Below are 14,998 nucleotides of genomic sequence, written 5' to 3'. Positions count from 1 at the left end.
CGCGTGGCTCCGGGGCTGTTGTTTCTTGTCCCGACGTGACCAGCTGCTTCCAATTTGTAGGTTGCTTGCAAGCATCATAAAGCGGCATATGATGGTGACTACAAGATCGTGGTGCCACATGTTGGTGGGCGGCGGAGATGGGTGGTGGCACTCCACTACGCTAGCGTTTTTTGTGGAAGCGGTCGGGAGAAATCCTTGTCAGCTCATCTGACCCTGACGCGGTGCTGCCTTCGAGTGGCATCATTTCTGGAGGGCGTCGTGGGAAAACCCTGCCCAATGTACTCTGTGAGCCAGGGAAAACCCCAGGACCTTCTGGCTCGGGCAGCAACGCCATGTTGTCGGTGCTTCCCTCCTTGCAGGGGCTTCTTGGCACCGGGGGGGAGGGGTGGAGGGGGTGCTTGGAGCGTGGCGGATCAAAGAAGGAGGGCACTACGATTGTGGGTCATCATTGTTTTGTCACTTCGCCATAGCCTTCATCTCTTTTTGTTTTGGGCATGTCTGTGTTATTTCCCCGACATTTTATTTGTTTTGAATTCTTGTATTGGTGTGGTTGCTATTCTAATATAGCAAGGCGAAAGCCTATTTTGAGGAGTTCACGAGAGTTTTTTTGACAACACTAGTTCATCATCAACATAATTTACATACATCATCTAGATAAACATGACCTAGATCTAACTCTATCCCTAAGATGGTGAAGCATATCTACGCATCGGGAACGGGAGCGGCAACTAACCAGGAGACCAAAATATGGCAACACTTATCTATGGATGGAGTCGTGGCATCGACGACACTTATCTACGCGCGGGTACGTAGAGGGTTGCACCGAGCAGACAAGGACCCGGCGGAGCATGGCCTCCTCTAGCTCTGGCACGGTCTTGGGCTCGGACAAGGCCTCTACCTCCTCCTCGTCTAAAGAGGACAAAGGAAACTTCACCGTGTACTCCACACCTGCGCCACCGCCCGGGAGCTCGCCGCATGCACATCCACGCAACGAAGACGCTCTTGTCGCTCACGGAACTTGGTGGCGGAGAGGTGTCGGCGCGTTCGTGCGGTGCCGTGGATCTAGAGGCCCTGCCGCCTCTCGGCGATGCTGATGATCCCCCACAGGCTGAGACCGCGATGTTGACTAGCCACATTATGCAGATCTGGTAGGGGTGAGCCGGAATCGCTGGCCAAAGGCGAGGAAGGGCGACAAATTTGGGCCACGGAGGAGGTGGAGGAAATGGGGACGTTGGCCCGGATTCACCACTCCGACGTAGGTATATAACACGTAGAGGGCCCATATCGGTAGCTGGATAAAATTTTCATGTCATTTGTTAAGAATTCTATTGAGACCCGATTCACCTCTCCGACACCTCGTTGGAGTCCACTACCTGCAGGTATGGTCTATCTGCTGGTTGATGCCGCCCTCTTCCCGACTGAGCATCGGATGGGGTGGGGGCAGTTCTTCGTGATCACAATGGCGGCTTCATCCTTTCTTACAATGAAGGTATCGACGAGTTTCCTTCGCATGAGCTTGCTAAACGACTGGCCATTAGGAGGACGTTGGTAGTGCTGAAAGACCATGGATACTTGAACACGATCTTGGTCTCAGACTGTTTGTCTATCATCCAGCGCATTTATTCTTCAGTTCAGGACCGGTCAATGGTAGGCATTGTGGTGAAGATATCAAGTCCTTGCCGGAAGGTTTCAATTCGTGTTCTTTCAAACATATTACTCGTAACTTGAAAGTCATAGCACATCGGTTAGCTCGCTCGTTTGAGCGCTCTATTTGTAATATTTCTATTGGTGTTATCCCAGATTGCATTCGGGTTGAACTATGTTATTTAATTAATAAAGTGCGACATTCTCGAAAACCCGGATAGTCGCCAAAGTTATCTGGTTGTGTGCACTTATATGCATGCTAGAGTTGCTATTACGCTATCCCTCTCCTTGTATAGTATGATCAGCATAAAAAAATGGTACACAAATATATTCGACAACTGGATAAAAGTATGGATAATATGTTTAAAATACTTATTAGGTTGGGAGCGCTTGTCGTTATTTCATTGATTTAAAATAACAAGATTTCTAATGATAAAAAATTCTCTCATGCACGTAATCTACCAATACACAACTTTGCTCCATTCATGATCGTATTTACAATGTGTGGAAAATCTTGACTTATTTATGAAGATGCCTACACGGTTGGAGGAGCAGGATATTTTTATCCAACATGAATGTCAACGTAATCTTTGGATTGATCATCTATACTCTTAGGTGTCAATGCAGTTTCCCGAGGATTACTTATTTTGTGTCTCTTTTTATTTTATTTTTTGTAGGACTAGATTTGAGTGGCTAGGTGCATCGTAGCTATGCGGAGGCTAGATATAATGGTTAAATCTTTTAAGTAATAAAGCACACTTTATAAAAAATCAAAACAGGTACATAAATATCTCATTTTGGCAGGGTGCAAGTGTAAGAAGCAATGGAAGCTGTGCTCTGTGTTCTGTATCTGCTCTGGATAGGGGCTGGCCATGGTTGGCTGAGGAGAACAGACACCAACAAGTCCTTCACTTCATCCTCTCGGAGCCACTCGAACATGGATGGTGTAGCCGGACAAATCGTCTACCCTATCCTCGGCATCGTTGCCGCCGCGGCAGCCACCTTCTACGCCGTCAGCTTCATGGAGATCAGAGAGGTGCGTCTGTTTGCCACTTTACCCGCTGTTCCTCCTCCCATCAGCAGACCTTTTCTCTGCTGCGGATTAATACGCGTCAATGGTACAGAAATCACTGGAGGAGCTTGACGAGAAGTACTCAGAGTACGAGGAGACCGGCGGACGACAGCGCCGGGCGCGGCGGAGGTCTGGCCGCCAGGCGAAGAAGAGGAACGATTGACCGATCGGAGTACCAGCTGTCTCAGCATGGCCTCTATATTCTCCTCCACTTCACCTTTTGAGCTGCTAGCTTATCTAATCTTCATTCGAACCATGCCCAGAGGAAATGTTCATGTACTGATAATCTGTTTTCTCTCTGCATTTCGGATACAGTAGTAGTTGTGCTTCTGAAGTCTGAACCGCATCTTAGCGCTATTTTTTTCCAAGCGATCCACCCCTCAGGGGAATCGATTTTCATTACCATAGGATAACGAAAAAACACAGTAACACGTCAGGAAGAAGGGGGGGAGGGGAGCGCCGCCTAATGCTAGCGTTTAGAGGTAGTTTATATTACAGACCAGGGACAGCCAAAAGAGGACTAAAAAAGGCAGCATAAAATCCTAGCAAAAGCATAGGAATCATCCAGCAGCATCCAAAGTCACCAAAAGCTTTTTCATCCTTTCATCAACTTGAGCAATCATCAAAGAAGCGATTCACGCAACATCAGTCTCCATATCTTCTTCCTCATCTCCTGTGATGTTGGCAGCCGCAGCATCAGTGATAGTAAGCGTTCCTCCACGCTCAGGTCTCCCTCCAGCAGCTGAGGATGAAGTGGCGGCCGCAGTCGCCAGGCGTAGCAGGTTATCGGCTCCAGTTTTGATATTCCTCTCATCAACATCATTGTGAAGTCCTGCCCAATAATTCATAAACACAACAGATAGACTGATTAGCTCACTGGGAGACTTAATCAATTTCATGTCAAAACAAGCTCTGTTACGCAGTTTCCAGATTGCCCAGCAAATCGCTGCAAGACCAGCAATCTGAACATTCCTACTGGCAGGAACGAAACGTGGGAACCAATTGAAAAATTGTGTGAAGTTCCCAGGTCTGTCATTTGCACCAACAGCCACAGCTACTGTGCTCCAAACATATTTTGCTGCAACACAATCAAAGAATAAATGGGAAATGGTTTCATTTTGGTGACAGAATTGACAGGATGCACTCCCACTCCAGTTTCTTTTCAGAAGATTATCCTTTGTTGCGATTGCATTATGCCAGATTAACCACAACCAGATCTTTATCTTCAGAGGAATCCTGCTTTTCCACAGGTGTTTGAAGGATCTGTCTGTACCATGCCTGCATAAGTGATTGTACATGGATTTCACAGAGAAAATTCCATTTTTTGTCCATTTCCACACAGGCCTGTCTCTCTCAAGGGAGAGATTAATCTGTCTCACAATGCCCAGCAGACCATGAACTTGAGCAGTTAACTCTGGAGATAAATATCTTCTAAACGAGAAATTCCATCCATGCGCAGCCGCATCAGCAACTGTGATCTCTTGTTGCATCTTAGCGCTATGCATGCTGATATTGAACTTGTGTCATGCGATACGTCTTGTGCTAGAAAATGGTCTCGGTAAAGCGAACAAAACCGAAAGCTCGGGCTAACTCCACATCACACACTCCCAAGATAAGTTTGTGTTGAGATAAACTGCACACTGCACCCTAAATCATAGGCAGAAGGGTTATTTTTGTTGGCCTGGTTGCTACTTACATTTCGTGTGTGTTGATATCATGTTCACATAGACAAAAGTCGTCCAGTTGGAATTCAGAGAAAACATCAATCGAGAAAACCATGTACATAAACATAGTGAGGAGAATTGCAAAATATTACATCATGAGAAATTTACAAATATATCCAAATATTATGTAAAATCAGGGGATTCTTATTGGAAAAATGAACTTAAATGAGAATTTATTGAAAACAAAATTAATTAAAGAAGGGGATATTAATTTTGGTAAATTATGGAGTAAAAATATTTATTAAATACAAAATTTATCACAATTTTCTAACATTTCAGAATGACCGTATGTTGTAACCATACATACAGAGTGAGGAGAACAACTAGGTCGAATGTGTTTAAATATTTAAAATACATGTTTTGAATTTTAAATAAATATACCAAATTTCTTGTTTCTGATTTTTAAAATTTATTTCCCCAATATTTCCAAGAATTTTTATTATTCTAAAGGTTAGATTTTCAATCAAATGTTTCTTAAAATCTCTTTATCATTAAGATTTGTAGGTATATGTTTGAATGAAATTTCTTGGATGTTGACTAAGTGCATGCCCACACCTATAATTTGGCAGACAAGTAATTTAACATGTGGGAACCATGCCAACTAAACCAACTCTGTTTTAGTTGAGAAGGATAAAGTGATGATTCTAAGAGTTGACATTCGTCTTCTACCAAATTCAGAGTATATGGATAAATATTTAACGTAGGTAGTCGAGGTACAGTATTCGGGAACCTTAGTTCTTCTAGTATGTTGAAATAACGCAACTTTGTTCACATCTGTTTGAACATAATTTTCTTCTCCCAATATATCAGAACATTGGTCATTTCTATTGAAAACGACGATAAAAAAACCCATGAGAGATTAGATTATTTCACGCTTGAAGTCTTTCAACAAGTTACGTCTTATGGTACTTGCTTCTCGACACCTCACCACAAACACAAGTTAGACTCTAACGAGAATTCATGTGAGTCATCACTTTCACAAGGGTTTGCACTAGATACACATGTGGTTCTATCTTCCAGCAAAGCAGTGGGGGCTCATGATCTATCGGTGCAACCGTTCGAAGATGGTCGCATGAGATATATTCAGCCGATGTTTATGGCAGAATATTAATAAACTAAATGATGCATAGGAGTTACATGTTCTACAATTTCGATAGATGATCTTTGTATCCACTCTTTGTGATGCATGAAATATAGCATCTCGGTGACAACATCGCAATAATATGGTTGTGTGCATCAAGTAATTTTACAAACATATCGGTGCAACCGTTCGAAGACGGTCACATGAGATATATTCAGCCGATGTTTATGGCAGAATATTAATAAACTAAATGATGCATAGGAGTTACATGTTCTACAATTTCGATAGATGATCTTTGTATCCACTCTTTGTGATGCATGAAATATAGCATCTCGGTGACATCATCGCAATAATATGGTTGTGTGCATCAATTAATGTAGAGGCCACGGTTAAAATATTGAGACATAATTTTCATGTCAATATTACACCGAGAGTAGTGATTTTACAAACATACCAAAGTCACCACTAAGTTGTCACTATCAACTACAAAATAGCAATCAAAACCCAAGACCTTGATTTACTTATTACTCGACCTCTTGCAACATGAGTAGAATCAAGGGGGAATTGGCCTCACCAAATCTCAAAGCTCGAGAACTATCACAACATTCAAAATTTGGCAACAGTTCTAGCATAAAGTCACTGCATTTGGCTTCATGAAGGATCTCACCGATCATTGATCACTCAAACACCGAGAACCTATTCTTGCTATGACCACGGATAAAAATCCAATTCCCCGAACTTCCATAGATATTGTGTTGCTACGAGGTAGTTACAATTAACACTGAGTGAGAACAATCAACCACCAAGTTAGTTGGAGGAGAAAATATATCTAGATGTCAAGGCTAGAAGGCATCATCACTGCCTTCAATTAATCTACTCACCGTTGTTGCAACAACAACTAAACTTTGCCATGGGAGCTGACGATTTTACTTAATATTTCGGGAAACCAAAAGTTCCTCCAAACACTACATACTAGGACTCAAAATAGAGGGTCTTACAGTGCTTAATGTGAAGCTTCATAAAACCAAACTTGGTTTGAAATGATCATCACTTCTGTAAAGGACCAAGCTTGCTAAGAACCATTACGGAATGAAAAAAAAATGCAAACCACCAATAATTTAGTGTTGATCATTAATTAACTTAGAAAAAATGAACCTGGCAGGGTGGAGATGTCAACAATGATTTTCTCATCGAGCTTCTTTTCTGACTTCTGGTATTGACATCTTCCACGAACAGTTTGGTGGAACCAAGAGTTCCCCCAAACACTTCACAATAACCATTTAAATTGTGTTGTGTGAAGTGCTTGTAGGAAACTCATGGTAATAACAAACATGGTTAACCATTTTCATCTCTTCAAAAAAAATATTGGCATTGGCTAAAGGCTTGGTGGGACCAAGAGTTCCCCCAAACACTTCACAACTATCTTTAGAATAGTACCTTGTGAAGTGCTTGTAGAAAACCCCGGGTAACACCAAACATGATTTGGCAATATACTTATATGATGGATCATTTCAAGTATCTACATAATCCTTGGTGACACAAAGAGTTCCCCCAAACACTTCACGAGCCTAAAAAGGCGGCGCTTCGTAAAGTGCTTGAAGGGAACCCACTATAGCACCGAACGTGGTTATGACATGGACACTTATGGTTCGTGACATCTACAAATATGCTTAGTGACACCAAGAGTTCCCCCAAACACTTCACAAAAACTCTCATAAAAGTGCTTCATGAAGTGCCTGAAAGGAACTCCTAGGGACCCCAAACCAATTGTTTTTCATGGCTATCACATTTCGAGCCACTACCACACTTTTCAAAATACACGTCAGCTTACTCACAAACACGTACCAAAACTGCTGGTTGCAACCCAGAGTTCCCCCAAACACTTCACTATGCATGTGCAGCTCGCTAGCCCAATGCAGACTTGTAGAACAGTGCCAATGAATGAGACACAAGCTAGCAAGCTACTGAAGTGATTTGAGGAGAACTCCAGGTGACAATCAGCCAAGCTAAGACCATCTTTGTTCATCTATCTACTGGACCTACTTCAGTTGTTTAATATGCCCTGCCCGAGCTGCTATTTATAAGTCTAGACGAAAGGCTAAATAAATAGATCGATCTAGGACGAGCTCATGTGGACTGTGGTGCGCAATGCATGCATATGGTCTTGGGATGAACCTGGCAATGCACCAAGCCGTGATGCAGCCTAGGTTAGATGGAAGATAGTTAGCTAGTAGAGCGAAGGGAATCTCGTGCGATCTGTGCCTTTTTGAGCAGCAGTATACACTCAGCTAGATTTGCAGCTCGATCGGAATCGTAGAAAAAGCTCATGGAGTAAAGGCATGCGTGCCCAACCTGCAAATTCCTTATCCCAGCAGCTAGAGGACCAGTGTCATCGTCGCTGTGTTTCTGTCCACGCATATTTCTGTCAGCGCAGGCAAAGGGATGTAGAGATCACGCTATAATCAGCGATTATGGACAGTGTGCACAGCTGCTTTGAGTAATTAACCCTGATGACCTAATAATGTACTATGTAGTAGTGCTAGTGCTACCACTTTTTTCATGCTGGCTTCTTTTATTTTTTAAGTGTGTCATCAGTTTGTATATGCCACATCTGGTTAACACATGTCGAAAACAGAAGCGCAGAGTGTGGAGGCGTTCATTCATACCAGTGGCTTGTGAACTGAGCGTGCGATCATCATATCCATAAACTAAGTATTTCACCTGTGGTGGTCGGTGGCGCTTAGTGTCATCAGTTTATATTCATATTAGGGGGCAGCAATAATAGCGACAAATAATGCTAGAACACATCTAGCAATCCTGTAGAGAAATTATGCTTGAGCACATATATCTAATCTAGCGTTTTCTATCAGAAAATCTGTCTGACCGAGTGGGCTAGTAGTATTCCCGAACCCGAAGGGTAAAGAAGGCATCCAGGTTCAGTGCATCCGATCTCCCTATCACTGCAGGATCGACAAGGTTCAACGTTAAGGACCCATGTGAAAAGTTTCAAAGCAGGTCAAATTACAGAGCCCCTGAGAGTCTGAAGGGACATGCATGTGCAGTCTATAAGTAGCTTGGAAGAAGCAGCATTAGAAACATGGTGATGCGTGAGGAGCTATTCTTCCTCAAGATGTAGGAGGAGAGGTCGTCGATCGTCTCGCATGGAGAGTTCCCCCCGTCCATCACTTCTTGGGTCTAGTTTCTTGTTTGCTCAGGACTTCAGGAAAGAGGGAGAAGGGGTTGGTTGTATTGAGTTTTAGGGTTTAACCGGTGTGCCCGTTAGGGCCCGGGTTCCATGTTTATATAGGTTGGAAGAGCCCCAACCATGGCATCATACAATGTTGACCTAAGTCGGTGTACTACACCGAGCCCCAACCGTGGCATCATACAATGTTGACCTAGGTCGGTGTACTACACCGTACCTGGAGTCACACGGTTCATGTACATGTATTCTAACAGCCCCCCTTAATCGAAGCTTCGGAGAAGATTTAGATTACGCCTAAATTCATGAAGATTCTTGACTGGAAGGGCCTTGGTGAAGTCATCTGCAACCTGATCTTTACTAGACACAAACCTAATACTTAACCTCCTCGCAGCCACTCGTTCTCGAACAAAGTGGAAATCTATTTCAATATGTTTAGTGCGTGCATGAAATACTGGATTAGCTGATAAGTATGTGGCACCGAGATTATCACACCATAAGCAGGGCCTTTCCCTCAAACGAACTCCAAGTTCTCGAAGAAGTGCCTCTACCCACATCATTTCAGCAGTTGCATTGGCCAATGCCTTATACTCAGCTTCAGTACTGGAACGTGACACTGTTGCCTGTTTTTTGGCATTCCAAGAGATCAGATTTGGTCCTATAAAGATTGCAAAACCTCCTGTAGACCTTCTGTCATCAAGGCAACCAGCCCAATCTGCATCAGAGAAAGCACTCAAAAGTGTAGATGAAGAAAGCTGGAAAGTAATACCAATGTTGACAGTATCTTTGACATATATGAGAATCCTCTTAACAGCTTTCCAATGAACAGTGGTTGGAGCATGTAGGAACTGACAAACTTTGTTCACTGAGAAAGAAATATCAGGTCTTGTAAGCGTAAGATATTGCAGTCCTCCAACAATACTGCGATATTTTGTGCTATCTTCAGGACCAAGCGGTTCTCCATCAAAAAGAGAGAGAGAGTCTGTAGCGGAAAGTGGTGTAGGAGCCGGCTTGCATATGCGCATACCAAGTCTTTCAAGTAAATCATTTGCATATTTCTCTTGTGTAAGCAATAATCCATGACGATTTCTCTTGACTTCAATACCCAGAAAGAAATTCAAGTCACCAAGATCCTTAATAGCAAAATTATCATTGAGATCACTAACTAAGGCAGTTATAGCATCATTTGAGGAGCTTGCCACAATAATATCATCAACATAGATTAACATGAATATTGTAATACCTGACCTTTGATATAGAAACCGAGACGTGTGTGCCTTTGAGGGTATAAAGCCAAGACCATGCAATTTGGAGCTGAGAAGAGAGTACCATGCTCGAGGGGCCGGCTTGTTTAAGACCATAGAGAGCTTTATCTAGCTTGCAAAAAAAACCAGGAGATTCAGGATGTTCAAAACCTGGGGGTTGTCTCATATAAACCTCCTCTTCCAGAACACCATGCAACAACGCGTTCTTGACATCTAGCTGCCGCAGATTCCAACCTCGAGAGACTGAAATAGCTAAGACTGTCCTAATAGTAGCTGCTTTAACAACAGGACTAAAAGTATCTTCATAGTCAATACCATATCTTTGCTTGAATCCCTTTGCAACAAGACGAGCTTTATATCTGTCAATAGTACCATCTGCACGTTTCTTAATACGATAGACCCATTTGCAATCAATCACATTTTTATTGGAGCTAGAAGGTACCAAGTGCCACGTCTGATTATTAAGCAACGCCTCATATTCCTCCTCCATTGCTTGTTTCCAATGTGGATTTGCTAGAGCATCAGCAAGAGAACGAGGTTCTTCTGAAGATGCAAGCATGCCATAACGAACAGTACCATCCGTGTAAATTTTCGGGTGTTTTATACCTTTTTGCAGCCTAGTGCGTACCCTTGATGCAGGAACTGCTACAGCAGCAGGAGCCACAGAAGATCCAGAGGGCTGGCGAGGATCCTCCTCGGGATCGGTGCTACCACCAGCATGCAGCAGGGGATCTTCTGGCATGGACCCAATTCGACCAGGTGGCGACGGGGATCGAGGCGCCTGCCGGTGCGGCATGGAGGGCGCAGACGAGGCATTGGTTGCTAGCGGGCCCCGCGATGGAGACCGGCGACGCGTGTAGACGCGTAGTGGAGCCGAGGCGCGTGGCGGTAGCTGCTGCTCCGCAGCAGCATCACTGGTAGGCTGAGCAGGGGAATCTTCCCCGGGATCTGCGCCGTCAGGAGTCGGAACAGCAGGCGAATCAGCCTCGGATCCGCTGCCCGCGTTGTCTTCTCAGCACTAGAATTAGCACTGTTTTCACTCATTGGTTCACTATTTTCACTGAGATTTTCGTCACTGTGATCGTCTTCAAAGGCATGATCTTCCACAGTAGTATGTGGTGCATTAACCTGAGCAGGGTTAGTGACAACAGGAATAACAGGTAATGGCATATGATCATCAAACTGAGTATCCCCATGAGTACATGCATTATTTGATGTGGGTAAAAGAAGAATATCTTGAGCAAGACGTCGACCAGCGTTTGGATGGAGAGACGCAAAGGGAAAAACATTCTCATCGAACACAACATCTCTGGAGATATAAACACGCCCTGTAGTCACATCCAAGCACTTGACGCCTTTATGAAGAGGACTATATCCTAGAAAGACACATTGTGTAGATCTATAAGCAAGCTTGCGTTTGTTGTGGGGACGAAGATTGGGCCAACATGCACACCCAAAAATTCTAAGAGATTCATAGTTTGGCTTGACTTTGAGAAGACGCTCTACAGGAGTCTCATTGTGGATGACTTTTCTAGGGAGAAGATTTATAAGAAATGTGGCAGTGAGGAAGGCTTCATCCCAGAGTTTCAAGGGCATGGAGGCATGAGCAAGAAGAGAGAGACCTACTTCAACTATGTGTCGATGTTTGCGTTCAGCGGAACCGTTTTGTTGATGGGCATGAGGACAAGACACATGATGAGTAATGCCTATTTTCTGGAAGAAGCCATTTAGTTTCTCATATTCACCTCCCCAATCTGTTTGCATAGTGACTATTTTCTTCTCAAATTTGCGCTCAACATAAGCTTGAAAATTGAGAAAAACTTGATAGACGTCAGAGCGTTTCTTTAACAAATAAATCCATGAAAACTTGCTAAAATCATCGATAAAGCTTACATAATATGAATGTTTGCTAACATAAGCAGGTGTTGGACCCCATACATCAGAGAATACAAGTTCAAAAAGAACTGTAGACACACTGGTGGACACAAGATATGGCAACTGGTGGCTCTTGGCAAGTTGACAAGAGTCACGAACATAAGGATTTATTTCTGGACTATATGAGAGTTGATGTTTCCTAACAATCTGCTGCACCACAAAGGAGGAGGGATGTCCTAAGCGACGATGCCATGTAGATGAAGACGGCTTTATTGTGATGAAGGCTTGCTTGGATGACCCAGTGGCGAGAGGCACTAGTGGATAGAGACCCCCATAGCATGGTCCCTTAAACAAAGTCCTTTGCGTTTCCCGATCCTTAATCAAAAAGAACCAAGGGTGAAATTCAATATAGATATTATTATCAAGGCAAAGTTTATGAACGGACAGGAGATTTTTGGATGCATTTGGAATAAGAAGAACATCATTTAAATGCAATGTACTATGGGGAGTATGCAACATAGAGTGACCAACATGTGATATAGCCATACCATTTCCATTTGCTGTGTGGGCACGGTCCTAACCCTTATACTTGTCAGAGGTGGTGAGCTTGTTCAGCTGGCTTGTAATGTGGTCAGTGGCTCCCGTGTCAGTGTACCAATTGCTGTCCACCCCATAGGATGCAACATGTGCACTCTTCTTCCCACGTCCAGTGTCATCCTCATCATCGGTATCATCATCCTTGTATCGCCACCAGCAATCGGAGGCAGGATGTCCATGGATCGTGCAGATTTGGCACGTGACGTCCACGAACGGGGTGGGAGCACGACCATGCCCGCGGCGATGTTGGCCACCATTGTCACGGCGACGTTTAGGGCCGCCATTGTCACACCGCACAGGGCCATCATCACGACGCACGGGGCGACGCTCTTCCCATCTCTGTCCACCATCACGACGGACAGGGCCATCATCACGACAACGATCATCGCGTTGTTTGCGCCCACGGTCACCGTGATCACCGCGGTCACCACGAGCTGGCGAGCGTGTGCGTCCGCGCCCAGTCTCCTGACCACGGTGCAGGGCAGCATTGGCGGAGGAGGTAAACCCCGCGTTCTGTCCAGCTTCAGAGAGCATATCCTGTCGCATATCATGTGCAACAATTTGATCATAAACTTCATCCAGAGTAATGTCATTGTTACCATTGACGGAGGCTGCGACGTCGTTGTAGGAGCCATCAAGACCGTTGACGATGTAGCCGATCATCTCATCTTCTGGAACTGGCTTCCCGGCTGCGGCGAGCTCGGACGCAAACCCCTTCATCTTGGCGAAGAACGCAGAGGCGGTCAACTCCAGTTTCTTGGTGCTGCCAAGGGCGCCCCGCAGCTGGTTGATCTTGGAGCGGGAGCTTGAGCCGCAGACCTTGGTGATTGTGGCCCAGATGGCGGCAGTCGAAACGACGCCGATGGTATGGGCAAGGATTTCCGGTGAGAGGGAGTTGAGAATCCAGCCAAGCACCGTAGAGTCCCGTGAAACCCACGACGCATAGTCGGGATTTGGGATCTTCTTCTTCTTCCCGTCATTGTCCTCGACCTCCAGATGTGTTTCCGGTGCAGTATCGGTGCCGTCCAGAAGATTGAGCACTTGCGCACCACGAAGGGCAGGGTGCACCAGGGTCTTCCAGAACAAAAAGTTTGCCCGTGTGAGCTTCTGGGAGGGAGGAGGACCCAAGGCGGTAGCGAGGGCCGGGCCAGTGTATGACGACGACGACGCCATTGAGTCAAGGATGTGTCTTCCGATCTGATGATCGTAGTGGGGCTTTTGAGGGTTTTCCGATCAAGGATCGTGGGTATGGCTTTGAGTTTCCGATCAGAGATCGTAGTGTAGGTTGTGGTGGCTTCCGATCAAGAGATCGTAGAGAGGGTCTTGGTTTCCGATCAAGGATCGTGGGGAGTTTTCAGAGCGGCGGCTAGGTCATGGGAGGGGAGGGCTCTGATACCATATTGAGTTTTAGGGTTTAACCGGTGTGCCCGTTAGGGCCCGGGTTCCATGTTTATATAGGTTGGAAGAGCCCCAACCGTGGCATCATACAATGTTGACCTAAGTCGGTGTACTACACCGAGCCCCAACCGTGGCATCATACAATGTTGACCTAGGTCGGTGTACTACACCGTACCTGGAGTCATACGGTTCATGTGCATGTATTCTAACAGGTTGTTCCTGTGACCTCCTTGTGTTCGTCGCGGAGATCGATGGAACCACCTTTCTTCCTCCTTGCTGCAGCTTGATTATCTTATCTTGTTGTTTTTTCTGCGTTGGAATAAGAGATATTTTTAGCTAGATATCGCCAGAGCGATGTCTAGTGGGTAATTTGTAAGTTATCACGCAAATTTCATGATCAAAGAACCTCATCATGTTTCCTATCTATTTTGGTTAATTATTTTTTAGTTGACTAATGAGGAATAGTGATCAATTCTTTTTCTTCTGTTTTATATTTGATTGTGCATGATGGTCCCTAAAAATGCAAATGTGTATTTTCCGATGCATGCTACTCCGATTAGAACTTAGCGACTTCATCAAATTCATGATCCAATTCGCCGGCTCAGAGGTGCTCATAGAGGTAGGGTCTGTGTGTGTGTTCATAAGAGTGAGTGTATGCGTGTATATGTGAGCGTGAGTGTGGACTAAAATATTCACAAACTAACAATGTTTGAGATGATATATAGATGAATGTACGTTGTTGTCGATATGGTATACCCCATGTGGTAGCAGGGAAAGGTGGGCGAGGAAGTAATGTAGACCATCATATATAAGCAGATAGAGGACATTAAGTTATGATGTTGCGACAGGGTGTTTCTACACCCGGGTTCATATGCATCCTTTATTTGAAATGTATTTTGACCATATTTTAAAATGTAAATAAATACAAAAAAAATGTCTTATGTATATCTTGGCATGTTACGTGCTCACAAAGTTGTTCCAGCAAAAACTGACATGTTTCGTGCAAAAATTTGTCTTTTTTACACAGGGCACAAAAAATGTTGGTTTTATGTGAAACTTTATGTACGTACATAGAACATGGCCCTCTACATGTGAAAAAAATCCTAAATTTTTTAACTTTTTGAAACATATTTTATATCT

The 14,998-nt window shown here is 44.3% G+C and overlaps 1 protein-coding gene across 1 annotated transcript; it reads left to right on the top strand.

Moving 5' to 3' along the window:
• Positions 1 to 2,479: 2,479 nt before the first annotated feature.
• On the top strand, positions 2,480 to 3,050 carry LOC124676864. The gene is made up of 2 exons (XM_047212886.1): positions 2,480 to 2,680; positions 2,769 to 3,050. The coding sequence occupies exons 1-2, from the start codon at positions 2,582 to 2,584 to the stop codon at positions 2,877 to 2,879; spliced, it is 210 nt and encodes a 69-aa protein (XP_047068842.1). The 5' UTR covers positions 2,480 to 2,581; the 3' UTR covers positions 2,880 to 3,050.
• Positions 3,051 to 14,998: the final 11,948 nt, after the last annotated feature.

The sequence above is a fragment of the Lolium rigidum genome, chromosome 7 (genome assembly GCF_022539505.1).
Source record: "Lolium rigidum isolate FL_2022 chromosome 7, APGP_CSIRO_Lrig_0.1, whole genome shotgun sequence".
Classification (NCBI taxonomy): domain Eukaryota; kingdom Viridiplantae; phylum Streptophyta; class Magnoliopsida; order Poales; family Poaceae; genus Lolium; species Lolium rigidum.
The sequence above is the reverse complement of the archived record's forward strand: the minus strand, read 5'-3'. Positions and strand labels throughout refer to the sequence as shown.

Coding starts and splice junctions, on each gene's coding strand:
- LOC124676864 (XM_047212886.1), top strand. CDS start 2,582: ATGGATGGTGTAGCCGGACAAATCGTCTACCCTATCCTCGGCATCGTT. Junction 2,681..2,768: donor GCTTCATGGAGATCAGAGAG/GTGCGTCTGTTT, acceptor TCAATGGTACAG/AAATCACTGGAGGAGCTTGA.